Source organism: Somniosus microcephalus, unplaced genomic scaffold (genome assembly GCF_052327205.1).
Source record: "Somniosus microcephalus isolate GS21.2 unplaced genomic scaffold, FLI_Smic_1.0 unresolved_chr1, whole genome shotgun sequence".
Lineage (NCBI taxonomy): Eukaryota > Metazoa > Chordata > Chondrichthyes > Squaliformes > Somniosidae > Somniosus > Somniosus microcephalus.
The window spans coordinates 133,519,282-133,540,934 of NW_028225179.1; the positions used below are offsets into that span (position 1 = coordinate 133,519,282).

At 53.5% G+C, this 21,653-nt stretch overlaps 1 protein-coding gene across 1 annotated transcript in view; it reads left to right on the forward strand.

Annotated features, from left to right (window-relative positions):
- LOC147095878 (guanine nucleotide-binding protein-like 1) overlaps positions 1–21,451 on the forward strand; it is a 31,127-nt gene extending 9,676 nt beyond the window's left edge. The window contains exons 6-7 of the mRNA XM_085973733.1: positions 9,075–9,249; positions 20,983–21,451. Coding sequence (XP_085829859.1) covers positions 9,075–9,236 — 162 coding nt within the window. The 3' untranslated portion in view covers positions 9,237–9,249; positions 20,983–21,451. The remainder of the gene's footprint in view (positions 1–9,074; positions 9,250–20,982) is intronic.
- Positions 21,452–21,653: the final 202 nt, after the last annotated feature.

Genomic DNA, 21,653 nt, shown 5'->3' on the forward strand with positions numbered 1-21,653 from the left:
TATGCGTATTGGGGGTTGGCGTGGAGTAGGTGTACTGGCTCCACGAGAGGGTCCGTCTTGTGGCCCCTCACATGCCTTCGCACGAGTACCGGACCTGGGGTGGAGAGCCATGATGGCATGGATACGCCTGAGGTGGATTTCCGGGGAAAGACAAACATTCGTTCATGAGGCGTGGCATTAGTGGCTGTACACAATAGCGACCGTATCGAATGGAGCACATCCGAGAGGACTTCCTGCCAGCGGGAGATAGGGAGGCCCTTGGTCCTTAGAGCTAGAGTGACTGCTTTCCATACTGTCCCGTTCTCTCGCCCCACTTGGCCGTTACCCCGGGGGTTGTAGCTGGTGGTACGGCTCGTGGCGATTCCCTTGGACAGCATGTACTGGCGTAGCTCTTCACTCATGAAGGACGCCCCCCTATCCGTATGGATGTAGCTCGGCATACCGAACAGGCAGAACAGGCTGTTGAGGCATTTAATGACTGTGGCGCTGGTCATGTCTGGGTAGGGGAAGGCGAATGGGAACCGGGAGTATTCGTCCACAATGTTCAGGAAGTAAACATTGCGGTCGACGGATGGGAGGGGGCCCTTGAAATCTAAGCTGAGCCGCTCAAAGGGCCGTGTAGCTTTGATTAAGTGGGCTCTATCTGGGCGGTAGAACCGAGGCTTGCACTCAGCGCAAGTGCGGCAGTTCCTGGTCAGCGACCGAACTTCCTCAATCGAGTAGGGTAAGTTACGGGACTTTATGAAGTGGAACAGCCGCGTGACCCCTGGGTGGCAGAGGTCGTTGTGGAGGGTCTGTAGCCGATCCCCGGTGGCGCTGGCACACATCCCTCGTGAGAGGGCGTCAGGGGATTCATTAAGGGCCCCTGGCCGGTAAATGATGTCGTACTCGAAGGTGGAGAGCTCGATCCGCCACCTAAGAATCTTATCATTTTTAATCTTCCCCCTCTGTTTATTATTGAACATAAACACTACCGACCGCTGGTCGGTAAGTAGGGTGAAGCGTTTGCCGGCTAGGTAGTGGCGCCAGTGGCGCACTGCCTCCACGATGGCTTGGGCCTCCTTTTCCACGGAGGAGTGTCTGATCTCGGGCCCTTGGAGGGTCCTCGAGAAGAAAGCTACGGGCCGCCCCGCCTGGTTGAGGGTGGCCGCCAAGGCGAAGTCAGATGCATCACTTTCCACTTGAAATGGAGTGTTCTCGTCCACTGCCTGTAGCGTGGCCCGCTCAATATCCTGCTTAATGCTTTTGAAGGCGGCGTGGGCCTCAGCAGAGAGCAGAAAAGAGGATGCTTTCAAGAGGGGGCGGGCTTTGTCGGAGTAGTTGGGGACCCATTGGGAATAATAAGAAAATAACCCCAGGCACCTTTTCAGGGCTTTGGGAGTGTTGGGCAGGGGCAGCTCCCGTAGGGGGCGCAATCGGTCGGGGTCTGGTCCGATTTCCCCATTCTCCACCACGCTGCCTAGTATGCAGAGGCGCGTGGTGTTGAAAACGCACTTGTCCTCGTTGTAGGTGAGGTTGAGTTTTTGTGCGGTTTCCAGGAACCTCTCGAGGTTCGAGTCGTGATCCTGCTGATTGTGGCCGCAGATGGTGACGTTGTCGAGGTAGGGGAAGGTTGCCTGCAAGTGGTGGTCATCGACCATGCGGTCCATCTCCCTCTGAAAGACCGAGACCCCATTCGTCACCCCAAAGGGGACTCTGAGGAATTGGTAGAGGCGTCCGTTCGCCTCGAAGGCGGTGTACGGGCGGTCCTCTGGTCTGATAGGGAGCTGGTGGTACGCTGACTTGAGGTCGATGGTGGAGAACACCCGGTATTGGGCGATTTGGTTCACCATTTCTGATATGCGGGGTAGCGGGTAGGCGTCTAGTTGGGTGTACCTGTTGATCGTTTGACTATAGTTGATCACCATCCGTTTCTTCTCGCTACCCCTTACCACTACCACTTGGGCGCGCCACGGGCTGTTGCTGCGTTCAATAATGCACTCTTTCAGGAGCCTGTCTACCTCGGTCGCGATAAACCGCCTGTCCTCCCAGCTGTACCTCCTGCTTTTGGTCGCTATTGGCCGGCAGTTAGGAGTAAGGTTCGCGAATAGCGAAGGCGGCTTTACCTTCAGGGTAGCCAGACCGCACACTGTGAGGGGCGGCTGGGACCCACCGTACTTGAGCGTGATGCTTTGGTGGTTGCACTGGAAATCCAGGCCCAAGATCACGCTCGCACATAGGTTCTTCATGATTAATACTTTAAAATTATCGTATACAGTTCCGTTAACGCCCAATTGTACCGTGCAGTAACCCAGAATGGTCGATGTCTGGGTTTTATCAGCCATAGAGATGGTACCCTGCGCAGGGACCACCTTTAGGGAGAGTTGTTGTGCCAGTTCAGGGTGGATAAAACTCTCCGTGCTTCCACTGTCAATTAAACATTTAACCCGGCACCCGTTTACCTCGATGTCCACCATTGATTTGGATAGCGGGTGCGGCCTGGTCTGGTCCACTGTGACCGATGCCACTGTAGGGCCCTGATCGATACAAGATGGCGTCCACGCTGTCTGCTCATAAGATGGCGGACCCCACGAGGTCGGGCAAGATGGCGTCCAAGATGGCCGCTCCCACGGCGCACACGCGGCGGTGGCGGGTTTTCCGGCGGTTGGTTTTCCGGCGGGGTTCCCTCTGCACACCTTCCCGAAGTGCCCCTTCTTACCGCACTTAAAGCAGGTGGTGCCTTTCGCCGGGCACAGGTTTCTGGTGTGTTTTGGCTGCCCGCAGAAGTAGCAGTTGGGTCCCTGACGTGTCGCGGCTGTCGTAGGGCTTCTGGGGGGAGAGCGGGGCCCCGCCGGTGTCGGGCTGCCGGGCGGGGAAGATGCCTTCCAAGATGGCGGCGCCCTCGGTGCACACGTGGCGGCGTGGACGGCGCGGGCTGAAGAGTAGGCGTCCGAGTTTCTCTGGGCCACATCCAGGGATCGTGCGGTGTCCGCAGCCTGTTTCAGGTCCAACCCCGTTTTTTCCAGCAGTCTTTGCCGGATGTAAGTGGAGCTGAGGCCTGTGATAAAGGCATCGCGAACAAGCTCGTCAGTGTACACTGCGGCTTTTACATCTCGGCACTTGCAGTCTTTGCCAAGCATTTTCAGGGTGCTTAGGAACTCCTCCACCGATTCCCCAGGTCGCTGTGCGCGAGTAGCGAGTAGATGCCTAGCATACACCTCATTCGTAGGCTGCTGGTAATGCGCCTTTAAGATGTCGCAGGCGGCCAGGTACGTATCGGCATCTTGGATGAGGGGGTAAACCCGGTGGCTTACCCAATTCCGCAGAATTCCGAGTCTCATCCTCGCAGCGTCCGTAGCGTCTTTGACGGCTGCGGAATTGTCCAGGAAGAATTCCATACACTCAAACCAGTGTCCAAAGCGTGCTGATGCGTCCGGAGCATGTTGATCCAAATCCAAACGTTCGGGTTTCAGGAGTTGATCCATAGTGTTGAAAAATAAGTTAATAAAATTGATGTGCCTCAATAATTCCGAGACTCGATGTTAGCGAAACAAAACAAGGCTTTTATTAACTTAGAAAGTAACACGTAAGAGAGAGAGGTATCTTCCTTCTGGAGACTGAGGCCAGACTGAGCTAGCTTACAAAAGGGGCCAGGTATGGGCGGAGCCCTACACACAGCACATTCCAGCACATTCCAATAAACAATACAATGAGGACTGGGGGAAGGGAAATGACACTGAAACCGACCACAGTCACAGGCAGTGATGAATGGAATATTTCATCACATGGAGGAGCACAGAGATCTCGGAGGGTTGTAGGGCTGGAGGAGGTTAGAGAGAGGGAGGGACAAGGCCACCGAGGGATTTGAACACAAACTCTGGGAAGTAGTTTCAGGAATAAACACTGTTTGGTGAAACACAGCTGAGCCCGTTGCCGTCATCCCTTGACCTCCACACGCGGGTGTTTTTCCAATGGGGGTCACTAGATGGCGGTCAGGAGCAGCCAAGCCGGGCTCCTTCTTTTGGTCTCCCACCCCGGGGCACTGAGGCTAAATGTAGCTCCCCGAGCGGCACTCTGCCTGGGGTTAACTAACTCAGCACACACTGGGGATTGAAGCTGGGATCATCTTGGTGTGTGTGGTGTGTGTACCACTTCAGGCTGTGCACCGACTTACTGAACCACTGGGGTAAAAGTGAAGAAAGACTTGCATTTCTATAGCGCCTTTCACACCTCAAGGTGTCCCAAAGCGCTTCACAGCCAATGAAGTACATTTGATGAGCAGTCACTGTTGTAATGTAGGAAACACGGCAGCCAATTTACACACAGCAAGCTCCCACAAACAGCAATGAGGTAATGACCAGATAATCTGTTTTAGTGATGTGATTGAGGGAATAAATATTGGCCGGGCCACCGGGGATAACTCCCCTGCTCTTCTACAAAATAGTGCCGTGGGATCTTTTACATCCACCTGAGGTGGGAGACGGGACCTCATTTTAACGTCTTGTGATGAAATATATTCCATTCATCACTGCCTGTGACTGTGGTCGGTTTCAGTGTCATTTCCCTTCCCCCCAGTCCTCATTGTATTATGTATTGGAATGTGCTGTGTGTAGGGCTCCGCCCATACCTGGCCCCTTTTGTAAGCTGGCTCAGTCTGGCCTCAGCCTCCAGAAGGAAGACATCTCTCTCTTTTACGTGTTACTTTCTAAGTTAATAAAAGCCTTGTTTTGTTTCGCTAACATCGAGTCTCGGAGCTTATTGAGGCACATCAATTTTATTAACTTATTTTTCAACACTATGGACCAACTCCTGAAACCCGAACGTTTGGATTTGGATCAACATGCTCCGGACGCATCAGCACGCTTCGGACACTGGTTTGAGTGTATGGAATTCTTCCTGGACAATTCCGCAGCCGTCAAAGACGCTACGGACGCTGCGAGGATGAGACTCGGAATTCTGCGGAATTGGGTAAGCCACCGGGTTTACCCCCTCATCCAAGACGCCGATACGTACCTGGCCGCCTGTGACATCTTAAAGGTGCATTACCAGCAGCCTACGAATGAGGTGTATGCTAGGCATCTACTCGCTACTCGCGCACAGCGACCTGGGGAATCGGTGGAGGAGTTCCTAAGCATCCTGAAAATGCTTGGCAAAGACTGTAAGTGCCGAGATGTAAAAGCCGCAGTGTACACCGACGAGCTTGTTCGCGATGCCTTTATCACAGGCCTCAGCTCCACTTACATCCGGCAAAGACTGCTGGAAAAAACGGGGTTGGACCTGAAACAGGCTGCGGACACCGCGCGATCCCTGGATGTGGCCCAGAGAAACTCGGACGCCTACTCTTCAGCCCGCGCCGTCCACGCCGCCACGTGCGCACCGAGGGCGCCGCCATCTTGGAAGGCATCTTCCCCGCCCGGCAGCCCGACACCGGCGGGGCCCAGCTCTCCCCCCCCCCAGAAGCCCTACGACAGCCGCGACGCGTCAGGGACCCAACTGCTACTTCTGCGGGCAGCCAAAGCACACCAGAAACCTGTGCCCGGCGAAAGGCACCACCTGCTTTAAGTGCGGTAAGAAGGGGCACTTCGGGAAGGTGTGCAGAGGGAACCCCGCCGGAAAACCAACCGCCGGAAAACCCGCCACCGCCGCGTGTGCGCCGTGGGAGCGGCCATCTTGGACGCCATCTTGCCCGACCTCGTGGGGTCCGCCATCTTATGAGCAGACAGCGTGGACGCCATCTTGTATCGATCAGGGCCCTACAGTGGCATCGGTCACAGTGGACCAGACCAGGCCGCACCCGCTATCCAAATCAATGGTGGACATCGAGGTAAACGGGTGCCGGGTTAAATGCTTAATTGACAGTGGAAGCACGGAGAGTTTTATCCACCCTGAACTGGCACAGCAACTCTCCCTAAAGGTGGTCCCTACTCAGGGTACCATCTCTATGGCTGATAAAACCCAGACATCGACCATTCTGGGTTACTGCACGGTACAATTGGGCGTTAACGGAACTGTATACGATAATTTTAAAGTGTTAATCATGAAGAACCTATGTGCGAGCGTGATCTTGGGCCTGGATTTCCAGTGCAACCACCAAAGCATCACGCTCAAGTACGGTGGGTCCCAGCCGCCCCTCACAGTGTGCGGTCTGGCTACCCTGAAGGTAAAGCCACCTTCGCTATTCGCGAACCTTACCCCTAACTGCCGGCCAATAGCGACCAAAAGCAGGAGGTACAGCTGGGAGGACAGGCGGTTTATCGCGACCGAGGTAGACAGGCTCCTGAAAGAGCGCATTATTGAACGCAGCAACAGCCCGTGGCGCGCCCAAGTGGTAGTGGTAAGGGGTAGCGAGAAGAAACGGATGGTGATCGACTATAGTCAAACGATCAACAGGTACACCCAACTAGACGCCTACCCGCTACCCCGCATATCAGAAATGGTGAACCAAATCGCCCAATACCGGGTGTTCTCCACCATCGACCTCAAGTCAGCGTACCACCAGCTCCCTATCAGACCAGAGGACCGCCCGTACACCACCTTCGAGGCGAACGGACGCCTCTACCAATTCCTCAGAGTCCCCTTTGGGGTGACGAATGGGGTCTCGGTCTTCCAGAGGGAGATGGACCGCATGGTCGATGACCACCACTTGCAGGCAACCTTCCCCTACCTCGACAACGTCACCATCTGCGGCCACAATCAGCAGGATCACGACTCGAACCTCGAGAGGTTCCTGGAAACCGCACAAAAACTCAACCTCACCTACAACGAGGACAAGTGCGTTTTCAACACCACGCGCCTTTGCATACTAGGCAGCGTGGTGGAGAATGGGGAAATCGGACCAGACCCCGACCGATTGCGCCCCCTACGGGAGCTGCCCCTGCCCAACACTCCCAAAGCCCTGAAAAGGTGCCTGGGGTTATTTTCTTATTATTCCCAATGGGTCCCCAACTACTCCGACAAAGCCCGCCCCCTCTTGAAAGCATCCTCTTTTCCGCTCTCTGCTGAGGCCCACGCCGCCTTCAAAAGCATTAAGCAGGATATTGAGCGGGCCACGCTACAGGCAGTGGAAGAGAACACTCCATTTCAAGTGGAAAGTGATGCATCTGACTTCGCCTTGGCGGCCACCCTCAACCAGGCAGGGCGGCCCGTAGCTTTCTTCTCGAGGACCCTCCAAGGCCCCGAGATCAGACACTCCTCCGTGGAAAAGGAGGCCCAAGCCATCGTGGAGGCAGTGCGCCACTGGCGCCACTACCTAGCCAGCAAACGCTTCACCCTACTTACCGACCAGTGGTCGGTAGCGTTTATGTTCAACAATAAACAGAGGGGGAAGATTAAAAATGATAAGATTCTTTGGTGGCGGATCGAGCTCTCCACCTTCGAGTACGACATCATTTACTGGCCAGGGGCCCTTAACGAATCCCCTGACGCCCTCTCACGAGGGATGTGTGCCAGCGCCACCGGGGATCGGCTACAGACCCTCCACAACGACCTCTGCCACCCAGGGGTCACGCGGCTGTTCCACTTCATAAAGTCCCGTAACTTACCCTACTCGATTGAGGAAGTTCGGTTCCTGACCAGGAACTGTCGCACTTGCGCTGAGTGCAAGCCTCGGTTCTACCGCCCAGATAGAGCCCACTTAATCAAAGCTACACGGCCCTTTGAGCGGCTCAGCTTAGATTTCAAGGGCCCCCTCCCGTCCGTCGACCGCAATGTTTACTTCCTGAACATTGTGGACGAATACTCCCGGTTCCCATTCACCTTCCCCTGCCCAGACATGACCAGCGCCACGGTCATTAAATGCCTCAACAGCCTGTTCTGCCTGTTCGGTATGCCGAGCTACATCCATACGGATAGGGAGGCGTCCTTCATGAGTGAAGAGCTACGCCAGTACATGCTGTCCAGGGGGATCGCCACGAGCCGTACCACCAGCTACAACCCCCGGGGTAACGGCCAAGTGGAGCGAGAGAACGGGACAGTATGGAAAGCAGTCACTCTAGCTCTAAGGACCTCCCTATCTCCCGCTGGCAGGAAGTCCTCCCAGATGTGCTCCATTCGATACGGTTGCTATTGTGTACGGCCACTAATGCCATGCCTCATGAACGTATGTTTGTCTTTCCCCGGAAATCCACCTCAGGCGTATCCATGCCGTCATGGCTCTCCACCCCAGGTCCGGTACTCGTGCGAAGGCATGTGAGGGGCCACAAGACGGACCCTCTCGTGGAGCCAGTACACCTACTCCACGCCAACCCCCAATACGCATATGTCCGGCACGCCGACAGAAGGGAGGACACCGTGTGCATAAAAGACGTCGCCCCAGCCGGCATCGACAACAACCACGGCAATAGCAGCGACAACGATCACAGCAATTCTTACCCACCCACTACTCTTTCATCACCCCCGGAAGAACATCGACCAACGGCACCCCCACCAACTACCCCTTCAACAACCCTGGCGGCACCCCTGGCAGAGACCCAGGAGGCTACCGGGGACACCCAGCCGACACCCGCGGCACCACGTCGGTCGCAGAGGACTATCAAACCCCCGAACAGACTAAATCTATAGAAGGGGTGAATGTGATGAAATATTCCATTCATCACTGCCTGTGACTGTGGTCAGTTTCAGTGTCATTTCCCTTCCCCCAGTCCTCATTGTATTGTTTATTGGAATGTGCTGGAATGTGCTGTGTGTAGGGCTCCGCCCATACCTGGCCCCTTTTGTAAGCTAGCTCAGTCTGGCCTCAGTCTCCAGAAGGAAGATACCTCTCTCTCTTTTACGTGTTACTTTCTAAGTTAATAAAAGCCTTGTTTTGTTTCGCTAACATCGAGTCTCGGAACTTATTGGGGCACATCACGTCTCACCCAAAAGACGGCACCTCTGACAGTGCAGCGCTCCCTCAGTACTGTATTGAAGTGTCAGCCTAGATTTTGTGCTCAAGTCTCTGGAGTGGAACTTGAACCCACGACCTTTGGCCTCCGAGGCAAGAGTGCTACCCACTGAGCCCCGGCTGACCACTGAATGGGCCGACCATTCACCCTCCACCTCATTGAGTCACTTGGCTCGTTTCTAAAGATTGCAGTTTTGCCTCCCTCTCCCTCTAGATTCTGGCTGGGATTTACCCCATAGCACAGATCCAGGAGCCTTATACCTCCGTCCGTTACCTGGCCACGAGGATTCCCGTGCAGAAGCTGCTGAAGCTCAAGCACCCTAACGTGGAGGAGGACAGGCCCAGGGAGCAGGCCGAGGCCAAGTTCACGGTCTGAGACATCTGCGAAGGTAACTGGACGACGAGATTCGCAGTGGGGGATTGTGGGTTGGGGGAAAGAGGAGAAGAGGCTCAGGTGTACCGGGCGGCCAACAGCATCCTTGGACTGACTGTGGACGGGCGCCTGTGTCTCTGCATGCGACCCCCAGGCTACACCGTGACCAGGTAAGGCCTCACAGCGTCGGCGGGAATCTCGAGTGTCAGAGCGGGGCTAAAAAAGTCCCAGAGACCAGGTAAGGCCTTAGAGCATTGGCAGGAAACTCGAGTGTCAGAGTGGGGCTATACAAGTCCCAGAGACCAGGTAAGGCCTTAGAGCGTTGGCAGGAAACTCGAGTGTCAGAGTGGGGCTATACAAGTCCCAGAGACCAGGTAAGGTCTCAGTGCGTCGGCGGGAAACTCGAGTGTCAGAGCGGGGCTATACAAGTCCCAGAGACCAGGTAAGGCCTTAGAGCATCGGCAGGAAACTCGAGTGTCAGAGTGGTGCTATACAAGTCCCAGAGACCAGGTAAGGCCTTAGAGCGTTGGCAGGAAACTCGAGTGTCAGAGTGGGGCTATACAAGTCCCAGAGACCAGGTAAGGCCTTAGAGCATTGGCAGGAAACTCGAGTGTCAGAGCGGGGCTATACAAGTCCCAGGGACCAGGTAAGGCCTTAGAGCGTTGGCAGGAATCTCGAGTGTCAGAGCGGGGCTATACAAGTCCCAGGGACCAGGTAAGGCCTCAGAGCATTGGCAGGAAACTCGAGTGTCAGAGTGGGGCTATACAAGTCCCAGAGACCAGGTAAGGCCTTAGAGCGTTGGCAGGAAACTCGAGTGTCAGAGCGGGGCTATACAAGTCCCAGAGACCAGGTAAGGCCTTAGAGCATCGGCAGGAAACTCGAGTGTCAGAGTGGGGCTATACAAGTCCCAGAGACCAGGTAAGGCCTCAGAGCATTGGCAGGAAACTCGAGTGTCAGAGTGGGGCTAAAAAAGTCCCAGAGACCAGGTAAGGCCTCAGAGCATCGGCGGGAAACTCGAGTGTCAGAGTGGGGCTAAAAAAGTCCCAGAGACCAGGTAAGGCCTCAGAGCGTCGGCGGGAAACTCGAGTGTCAGAGCGGGGCTATACAAGTCCCAGAGACCAGGTAAGGCCTCAGTGCGTCGGCGGGAAACTCGAGTGTCAGAGCGGGGCTATACAAGTCCCAGAGACCAGGTAAGGCCTCAGTGCGTCGGCGGGAAACTCGAGTGTCAGAGTGGTGCTATACAAGTCCCAGAGACCAGGTAAGGCCTTAGAGCGTTGGCAGGAAACTCGAGTGTCAGAGCGGGGCTATACAAGTCCCAGAGACCAGGTAAGGCCTTAGAGCGTTGGCAGGAAACTCGAGTGTCAGAGTGGGGCTATACAAGTCCCAGAGACCAGGTAAGGCCTCAGAGCATCGGCAGGAAACTCGAGTGTCAGAGTGGAGCTATACAAGTCCCAGAGACCAGGTAAGGCCTCAGAGCATCGGCAGGAAACTCGAGTGTCAGAGTGGGGCTATACAAGTCCCAGAGACCAGGTAAGGCCTTAGAGCGTCGGCAGGAAACTCGAGTGTCAGAGCGGGGCTATACAAGTCCCAGAGACCAGGTAAGGCCTCAGAGCATCGGCGGGAAACTCGAGTGTCAGAGTGGAGCTATACAAGTCCCAGAGACCAGGTAAGGTCTCAGAGCATCGGCGGGAAACTCGAGTGTCAGAGTGGGGCTATACAAGTCCCAGAGACCAGGTAAGGCCTCAGAGCATCGGCGGGAAACTCGAGTGTCAGAGTGGGGCTATACAAGTCCCAGAGACCAGGTAAGGTCTCAGAGCGTTGGCAGGAAACTCGAGTGTCAGAGCGGGGCTATACAAGTCCCAGAGACCAGGTAAGGCCTCAGAGCATCGGCGGGAAACTCGAGTGTCAGAGTGGGGCTATACAAGTCCCAGAGACCAGGTAAGGTCTCAGAGCGTTGGCAGGAAACTCGAGTGTCAGAGTGGGGCTATACAAGTCCCAGAGACCAGGTAAGGCCTCAGAGCATCGGCGGGAAACTCGAGTGTCAGAGTGGGGCTATACAAGTCCCAGAGACCAGGTAAGGCCTCAGAGCGTTGGCAGGAAACTCGAGTGTCAGAGTGGGGCTATACAAGTCCCAGAGACCAGGTAAGGCCTCAGAGCATCGGCGGGAAACTCGAGTGTCAGAGTGGGGCTATACAAGTCCCAGAGACCAGGTAAGGCCTCAGAGCATCGGCGGGAAACTCGAGTGTCAGAGTGGGGCTATACAAGTCCCAGAGACCAGGTAAGGCCTCAGAGCATCGGCGGGAAACTCGAGTGTCAGAGTGGGGCTATACAAGTCCCAGAGACCAGGTAAGGTCTCAGAGCATCGGCGGGAAACTTGAGTGTCAGAGCGGGGCTATACAAGTCCCAGAGACCAGGTAAGGCCTTAGAGCATCGGCGGGAAACTTGAGTGTCAGAGTGGGGCTATACAAGTCCCAGAGACCAGGTAAGGTCTCAGAGCATCGGCGGGAAACTTGAGTGTCAGAGCGGGGCTATACAAGTCCCAGAGACCAGGTAAGGCCTCAGAGCATCGGCGGGAAACTTGAGTGTCAGAGTGGGGCTATACAAGTCCCAGAGACCAGGTAAGGCCTTAGAGCATCGGCGGGAAACTCGAGTGTCAGAGCGGGGCTATACAAGTCCCAGAGACCAGGTAAGGCCTCAGAGCATCGGCGGGAAACTTGAGTGTCAGAGTGGGACTATACAAGTCCCAGAGACCAGGTAAGGTCTCAGAGCATCGGCAGGAAACTCGAGTGTCAGAGTGGTGCTATACAAGTCCCAGAGACCAGGTAAGGCCTTAGAGCGTTGGCAGGAAACTCGAGTGTCAGAGCGGGGCTATACAAGTCCCAGAGACCAGGTAAGGCCTCAGTGCGTCGGCGGGAAACTCGAGTGTCAGAGTGGTGCTATACAAGTCCCAGAGACCAGGTAAGGCCTCAGTGCATCGGCAGGAAACTCGAGTGTCAGAGCGGGGCTATACAAGTCCCAGAGACCAGGTAAGGCCTTAGAGCGTTGGCAGGAAACTCGAGTGTCAGAGTGGTGCTATACAAGTCCCAGAGACCAGGTAAGGCCTTAGAGCGTTGGCAGGAAACTCGAGTGTCAGAGCGGGGCTATACAAGTCCCAGAGACCAGGTAAGGCCTTAGAGCGTCGGCAGGAAACTCGAGTGTCAGAGTGGTGCTATACAAGTCCCAGAGACCAGGTAAGGCCTTAGAGCGTCGGCAGGAAACTCGAGTGTCAGAGCGGGGCTATACAAGTCCCAGAGACCAGGTAAGGCCTCAGAGCGTTGGCAGGAAACTCGAGTGTCAGAGTGGGGCTATACAAGTCCCAGAGACCAGGTAAGGTCTCAGTGCGTCGGCGGGAAACTCGAGTGTCAGAGTGGGGCTATACAAGTCCCAGAGACCAGGTAAGGCCTTAGAGCGTTGGCAGGAAACTCGAGTGTCAGAGCGGGGCTATACAAGTCCCAGAGACCAGGTAAGGTCTCAGAGCATCGGCGGGAAACTCGAGTGTCAGAGTGGGGCTATACAAGTCCCAGAGACCAGGTAAGGCCTCAGAGCGTTGGCAGGAAACTCGAGTGTCAGAGTGGGGCTATACAAGTCCCAGAGACCAGGTAAGGTCTCAGTGCGTCGGCGGGAAACTCGAGTGTCAGAGTGGGGCTATACAAGTCCCAGAGACCAGGTAAGGCCTTAGAGCGTTGGCAGGAAACTCGAGTGTCAGAGTGGGGCTATACAAGTCCCAGAGACCAGGTAAGGCCTTAGAGCGTCGGCGGGAAACTCGAGTGTCAGAGTGGGGCTATACAAGTCCCAGAGACCAGGTAAGGCCTCAGAGCGTCGGCAGGAAACTCGAGTGTCAGAGCGGGGCTATACAAGTCCCAGAGACCAGGTAAGGCCTCAGTGCGTCGGCAGGAAACTCGAGTGTCAGAGTGGGGCTATACAAGTCCCAGAGACCAGGTAAGGCCTTAGAGCGTCGGCGGGAAACTCGAGTGTCAGAGTGGGGCTATACAAGTCCCAGAGACCAGGTAAGGCCTCAGTGCGTCGGCAGGAAACTCGAGTGTCAGAGTGGGGCTATACAAGTCCCAGAGACCAGGTAAGGCCTCAGTGCGTCGGCGGGATACTCGAGTGTCAGAGTGGGGCTATACAAGTCCCAGAGACCAGGTAAGGCCTTAGAGCGTCGGCGGGAAACTCGAGTGTCAGAGTGGGGCTATACAAGTCCCAGAGACCAGGTAAGGTCTCAGTGCGTCGGCAGGAAACTCGAGTGTCAGAGTGGGGCTATACAAGTCCCAGAGACCAGGTAAGGCCTTAGAGCGTCGGCGGGAAACTCGAGTGTCAGAGTGGGGCTATACAAGTCCCAGAGACCAGGTAAGGTCTCAGAGCATCGGCGGGAAACTCGAGTGTCAGAGTGGGGCTATACAAGTCCCAGAGACCAGGTAAGGTCTCAGAGCATCGGCGGGAAACTCGAGTGTCAGAGTGGGGCTATACAAGTCCCAGAGACCAGGTAAGGCCTCAGTGCGTCGGCAGGAAACTCGAGTGTCAGAGTGGGGCTATACAAGTCCCAGAGACCAGGTAAGGCCTCAGTGCGTCGGCAGGAAACTCGAGTGTCAGAGTGGGGCTATACAAGTCCCAGAGACCAGGTAAGGCCTTAGAGCGTCGGCGGGAAACTCGAGTGTCAGAGTGGGGCTATACAAGTCCCAGAGACCAGGTAAGGTCTCAGAGCATCGGCGGGAAACTCGAGTGTCAGAGTGGGGCTATACAAGTCCCAGAGACCAGGTAAGGCCTTAGAGCGTCGGCGGGAAACTCGAGTGTCAGAGTGGGGCTATACAAGTCCCAGAGACCAGGTAAGGCCTCAGAGCATCGGCGGGAAACTCGAGTGTCAGAGTGGGGCTATACAAGTCCCAGAGACCAGGTAAGGCCTCAGAGCATCGGCGGGAAACTCGAGTGTCAGAGTGGGGCTATACAAGTCCCAGAGACCAGGTAAGGCCTCAGAGCGTCGGCAGGAAACTCGAGTGTCAGAGCGGGGCTATACAAGTCCCAGAGACCAGGTAAGGCCTCAGTGCGTCGGCGGGTATTTCAGCGGCAGCAGCGGGGCTATACAAGTCCTAGAGACCAGGTAAGGCCTCAGTGCGTCGGCGGGTGTTTCAGCGGCAGCAGCGGGGCTATACAAGTCCTAGAGACCAGGTAAGGCCTCAGTGCGTCAGCGGGTGTTTCAGCGGCAGCAGCGGGGCTATACAAGTCCCAGAGACCAGGTAAGGCCTCAGTGCGTCGGCGGGTGTTTCAGCAGCAGCAGCGGGGCTATACAAGTCCCAGAGACCAGGTAAGGCCTCAGTGCATCGGCGGGTGTTTCAGCGGCAGCAGCGGGGCTATACAAGTCCCAGAGACCAGGTAAGGCCTCAGTGCGTCAGCGGGTGTTTCAGCGGCAGCAGCGGGGCTATACAAGTCCCAGAGACCAGGTAAGGCCTCAGTGCATCGGCGGGTGTTTCAGCGGCAGCAGCGGGGCTATACAAGCCCCAGAGACCAGGTAAGGTCTCAGTGCGTCGGCGGGTGTTTCAGCGGCAGCAGTGGGGCTATACAAGTCCCAGAGACCAGGTAAGGCCTCAGTGCGTCGGCGGGTGTTTCAGCGGCAGCAGCGGGGCTATACAAGTCCCAGAGACCAGGTAAGGCCTCAGTGCGTCGGCGGGTGTTTCAGCAGCAGCAGCGGGGATATACAAGTCCCAGAGACCAGGTAAGGCCTCAGTGCGTCGGCGGGTGTTTCAGCGGCAGCAGCGGGGCTATACAAGTCCCAGAGACCAGGTAAGGCCTCAGTGCGTCGGCGGGTATTTCAGCAGCAGCAGCGGGGCTATACAAGCCCCAGAGACCAGGTAAGGTCTCAGTGCGTCGGCGGGTGTTTCAGCGGCAGCAGCGGGCTATACAAGTCCCAGAGACCAGGTAAGGCCTCAGTGCGTCGGCGGGTGTTTCAGCGGCAGCAGCGGGCTATACAAGTCCCAGAGACCAGGTAAGGCCTCAGTGCGTCGGCGGGTATTTCAGCAGCAGCAGCGGGGCTATACAAGTCCCAGAGACCAGGTAAGGTCTCAGTGCGTCGGCGGGTGTTTCAGCGGCAGCAGTGGGGCTATACAAGTCCCAGAGACCAGGTAAGGCCTCAGTGCGTCGGCGGGTGTTTCAGCAGCAGCAGTGGGGCTATACAAGTCCCAGAGACCAGGTAAGGTCTCAGTGCGTCGGCGGGTGTTTCAGCGGCAGCAGTGGGGCTATACAAGTCCCAGAGACCAGGTAAGGTCTCAGTGCATCGGCGGGTGTTTCAGAGGCAGCAGCGGGCTATACAAGTCCCAGAGACCAGGTAAGGTCTCAGTGCGTCGGCGGGTGTTTCAGCGGCAGCAGTGGGGCTATACAAGTCCCAGAGACCAGGTAAGGTCTCAGTGCGTCGGCGGGTGTTTCAGCAGCAGCAGCGGGGCTATACAAGTCCCAGAGACCAGGTAAGGTCTCAGTGCGTCGGCGGGTGTTTCAGCAGCAGCAGTGGGGCTATACAAGTCCCAGAGACCAGGTAAGGTCTCAGTGCGTCGGCGGGTGTTTCAGCGGCAGCAGTGGGGCTATACAAGTCCCAGAGACCAGGTAAGGTTTACCAGTCTCCAGTCTGGGAACTCGGAGGGAAGGAGAGAGGTAAAAAGTAATCCAAGTGTGACATCACCAGAAAGCGGGTAAGTGATTGGTTGGTAAGTATTTCTCCCTTTTTAAGCTTAAATCTCTTTGGTTTATAGTTTCTAAGGTGTGATATTCACCATCTAGAATCGGGGCAGAGGGTATTTAAGAATAATATTAATAAATTTAATTAATTCCATAGAATGGGAGATCAGGTGATGTGTTACTGCTGCAATATGTGGGAGCTGGTGGACACCATTGATGCTCACGGTGATCACATTTGCAGTGAGTGTTGGCTGCTCGAGGAACTCCGGCTCCATGTTGAAGAGCTGGAGTCTGAGCTTCAAACACTGAGACACATCAGGGAGGGGGAGAGTTACCTGGACTCTGTGTATCACGAGGTATTCACACCAATTAGATTAATTAATTCAGATGTAGTCCGTGGCCAGGGTCAGGATGGTGTGACTAGAAGTGAGGCAGGTACAGGGATCCAGGAGGTAGTGTTGGAGGAGCCGCAGCCCTTGCACTTGTCCAACAGGTTCGAGGCTCTTACTCCCTGTGAGGATGGGAACAGGGACTGCGGGGAGGATGAGCAACCTGGCCACAGCACCGTGGAGTGGGGGGCCATTCAAGTGGGGGGAGTTAAAAGAAATATTGTAGTGGTAGGGGATAGTATCGTTAGGGGGATAGATAGAGTTCTTTGCAGCCGAGAGCGAGAGTCCCGAAGGCTGTGTTGCCTGCCCGGTGCCAGGGTTAAGGACATCTCCTCTGGACTGGAGAGAAACTTGGAGTGGGAGGGGGAGGATCCAGTTGTCGTGGTCCATGTTGGTACCAACGACATAGATAGGACAAGGAAGGAGGTTCTGCTGAGGGAGTTTGAGCAGCTAGGGGTCAAATTAAAAAGCAGAACCACAAGGGTAATAATCTCTGGATTATTACCTGAGCCACGAGCAAATTTGGCTAGGACAAATAAAATTAGAGAGTTAAATGCGTGGCTCAAAGACTGGTGTGGGAGAAATGGGTTTTGCTTCCTGGGACACTGGCACCAGTACTGGGGCAGGAGGGAGCTGTTCCGTTGGGACGGGCTTCACTTGGCCAGTGCTGGGACTAGAGTCCTGGTGGATCATATAACGAGGGCTGTAGAGAGGGCTTTAAACTAACTAGTGGGGGGGAGGTTCCTAGAGAGCAAATAATAAAAATGACAACAGAGAAGGTCATAGACTTAGGTAGCGGTGGGGAAATTAAAAACCAGAGCGTGTCAGGAAGGGGCAGAAGGTATGGAGTAAAAGGTAAATTAATAAAAAGGGCAAAAGCAGGAACTAAGTGTCACAAAACATCTTTGAAAGTTCTCTATCTGAATGCACGTAACATTCGTAACAAAATAGACGAGTTAATGGCACAAATAACTACATATGGGTATGATCTTGTGGCCATTACAGAAACATGGCTGCAGGGTGACAATGCCTGGGAATTAAACATACCAGGTTATTTAACGATCAGGAAGGACAGGCAGGAAGGAAGGGGAGGTGTGGTGGCTATGTTAATAAAGGAAGGAATCACTGTAATACAGAGAAATGATATTGGGTCAAAAGATCAGGATAATGAAACAGTTTGGGTGGAGGTAAGGAATAATAAGGGGAAAAAAGCACTAGTGGGCATAGTCTATAGGCCTCCGAACAGTGGCAATTCTGTTGGACGGAGTATCAATCAGGAAATAGTTGAGGCTTGTAATAAGGGAACATCTATAATTATGGGGGATTTTAACTATCATATTAATTGGACAAATCAAATTGGGCAGGGCTGCCTTGAGGATGAGTTCATTGAGTGTATTAGGGATGGGTTTCTTGAGCAGTATGTAACTGAACCGACCAGGGGGCAAGGAACGTTAGATCTGGTCCTGTGTAACGAGACAGGATTAATTAAAAATGTCCTAGTAAAGGATCCCCTTGGAATGAGTGACCATAACATGGTTGAATTCCATATTCAATTAGAGGGTGAAAAGGTTGGATCTCAAACAAGCGTGCTAAGCTTGAATAAAGGAGACTATGAAGGTATGAGAGCGGAATTGAGTAGAGTGGATTGGGAAAATAGATTAAAGGGTAAGACGATACATGATCAGTGGTGTACATTTAAGGAGTTATTTTACAACTTCCAAAAAATATATATTCCACTGAGAAGAAAAGGGTGTAAAAGAAAAGACAGCCATCCGTGGCTAAGTAAAGAAATTAAGGATAGTATTCGACTAAAAACAAGGGCATATAAGGCAGCCAAATCTAGTGGGAGGATAGAGGATTGGGAAAACTTTAAAAGACAGCAAAAAATAACAAAAAGATTGATTAAGAAAGGGAAGATAGATTATGAAAGTCAATTAGCAAAAAATATAAAAACAGTAAGAGTTTTTATAGTTATATAAAAAGAAAAAGGGTGGCTAAAGTAAATGTTGGTCCCTTAGAGGATGAGACCAGGAAATTAATGGTGGGAAATATGGAGATGGCAAAAACACTGAATGAATATTTTATATCAGTCTTTACAGTAGAAGACACTAAGAATATCCCAACACTGCACAAACAGGGGGCTAAAGGGGCGGGGGGAGCTAAACACGATCAAAATCACTAAGGAAGTGGTACTCGGTAAAATAATGGGACTCAAGGCGGATAAATCACCTGGACCTGATGACTCACATCCTAGGGTCTTGAGGGAAGTGGCGGTAGGGATTGCGGATGCATTGGTAATAATTTTCCAAAACTCCCTGGACTCGGCAAAGGTCCCGGCAGACTGGAAAACTGCTAATGTAACACCCTTATTTAAAAAGGGCAGTAGACAGAAGGCTGGAAACTATAGACCGGTTAGCCTAAAATCTGTGGTAGGTAAAATTTTGGAGTCCATTATTAAGGAGACAGTAACAGGACATTTGGATAATCATAATTTAATAGGACAAAGTCAGCATGGTTTTATGAAGGGGAAGTCATGTTTGACAAATTTGCTGGAGTTCTTTGAGGAAGTAACATATAGGGTGGATAAAGGGGAACCAGTGGACGTAGTGTATTTAGACTTCCAAAAGGCATTTGACAAGGTGCCACACAAAAGATTATTGCTTAAGATAAAAAATCACGGGATTGGGGGTAATATTCTGGCATGGATAGAGGATTGGCTATCTAACAGAAGGCAGAGAGTTGGGATAAATGGTTCATTCTCAGACTGGCAATCAGTAACTAGTGGTGTTCCGCAGGGGTCAGTGCTGGGTCCCCAACTCTTTACAATCTATATTAATGATTTGGAGGAGGGGACCGAGTGTAACATATCAAAGTTTGCAGATGATACTAAGATGGGAGGGAAAGTAGTGAGTGAGGAGGACATAAGAAACCTGCAAGGGGACATAGACAGGCTAAGTAAGTGGGCAGAGATTTGGCAGATGGAATACAATACTGGAAAGTGTGAGGTTATGCACTTTGGCAGGAAAAATCGTAGAGCAAGTTATTATCTTAATGGCAAGAAACTGGAAAGTACTGAAGTACAAAGGGATCTGGGGGTCCTGGTGCACGAAACTCAAAAGGTTAGTATGCAGGTGCAGCAAGTGATTAAGAAGGCCAATGGAATGTTGGCTTTCATTGCTAGGGGGATAGAATATAAAAATAGGGAGGTATTGCTTCAGTTGTACAAGGTATTGGTGAGACCGCACCTGGAATACTGCGTACAGTTTTGGTGTCCATACTTAAGAAAAGACATACTTGCTCTCGAGTCAGTACAAAGAAGGTTCACTCGGTTAATCCCGGGGATGAGGGGATGGACATATGAGGAGAGGTTGAGTAGATTGGGACTCTACTCATTGGAGTTCAGAAGAATGAGAGGTGATCTTATTGAAACATATAAGATTGTGAAGGGGTTGGATCGGGTGGATGCGGGGAAGATGTTCCCGATGATGGGTGAAACTAGAACTAGGGGGCATAGTCTTAGAATAAGGGGCTGCTCTTTCAAAACTGAGATGAGGAGGAACTACTTCACTCAGAGGGTGGTAGGTCCATGGAATATGCTGCCCCAAAAAGCTGTAGAAGCTACATCATTACATAAATTTAAAACAGAAATAGACAGTTTCCTAGAAGTAAAGGGAATTAAGGGTTACGGGGAGCGGGCAGGAATTTGGACATGAGTCTAGGTTCGGATCGGTCATGGCCCTGTGGGTAGCGGAGCGGGCCCAGGGGCCGTATAGCCTGATCCTGCTCCTATTTCGTGTGTCTAATTCTGTTTAGATTCAGGAGATGGTTCTGTGATAGTGGATTGGCAGTTAGGATCAGATCAGCCATGATCTTATTGAATGGCGGAGCAGGCTCGAGGGGCCGATTGGCCTACTCCTGCTCCTATTTCTTATGTTCTTATGTGAGGGCTCGCTCGACTTGTGCACCAAGTGTCAGTGGGAGCGGCTGTGGGGAGTCGAGCCAGAGTTGAGCCTGGGACATGAATCCCCACTAGAGAGCGCTGCAATCACTGGCAGGTAGAAAAAGGCAAACTTCTCGCCACCCAGACCGCGAGATCTCTGCGGGCAGCTTTGTTCGGGGCCAACGGCGAACTTCCCAGTCCTCAAGAGGCGGTGTAACCGGGGCGCTGCACAGTGCCAGGATTCACCCTCTGACCGCTTTACCGTTTTGGCTGCATTGTTTAACATTCGGCTTGCTTTGCTGATGAGCTGCTCTGCAGTGGTTGGACCTGATTTGAGCGGTTAAAATATAGATGCAAGTGTTGGCCATTGGACCTGCTGTGCCTTTTTCTCAGTCGTAGTATCTTCCTGCACAGGAGGGTGTTCGGACCATCGTGCCAGTGCTGTCTCTTTGAAAGAACAATCCAATTAGTCCCACTCCCCTGCTCTTTCGCCACAGTCCTGCAAAATCTTTCCTTTTCAAGTATTTATCCAATTCCCTTTTGAAAGTTGCTAATCATAAAGGGTTTTGATGGAGTAGTTGGGAGAAACAGCTGCCACTGGCAGGAGGAGCAGTGACCCTCCCAGAGGAGAGAGCGCACAATTCACGATAAAAGATTGTTGTTGGGAGAGAAAGCGAAGAGGATGAATTAACTTCAGTTCTCTCTCTCTCTCTGTTCTTAGCGGACTGGCAGCAACATGTCGAGACGCTGGAGATCGCGGCTCTTCAGGAGGTGCACAGGCAGCAGAGCAAGCAGAGCTCCGACGACGAGGACGAGATCTCCAGCTCCGACCAGGAGGACGAGGAGAAAGACCAGGACGCTGATGAAGAGGAGGAGGAGGAGGAAGACGGGGATGGGGATGCGAGAGAGGAGCAGCCGGCGCCGGCGAGCAAAGGGCACAAGGGAGCCTTCCTCAGCAAGAACAAGTTCGCCCTGCTCCAAGAGGACGAGTGCTAACCTCCTGCTGGTCCGGACCGCGCGGTGCCGGGACTGTGGGACCGGGGACCTTTATAAAAATGATGCGTGTGCATCTTCCCACAGCAGCGTCACCCCTGCTGTGTATCACTTCATTCCGGAGTGCATTGAGGAGACCCATTCCAAACCTTACCGGGAATGTATTGCTCGATTTCAATAAAGCTTTATTTACCTTAGCCATTGCAGTGAGAGGCTCGCCATTCGCCATCTCTGGTTACCGGGTTCTGCAGACACAGGTAGGGGAAGGGCCGGGTGTGAGTGAGTGACTTTATCATCAACCTTTGCTCTCTCTCTGGTTACCAGACTCTGCAGACACAGGTAGGGGAAGGGCCGGGTGTGAGTGAGTGACTTTATCATCAACCTTTGCTCTCTCTCTGG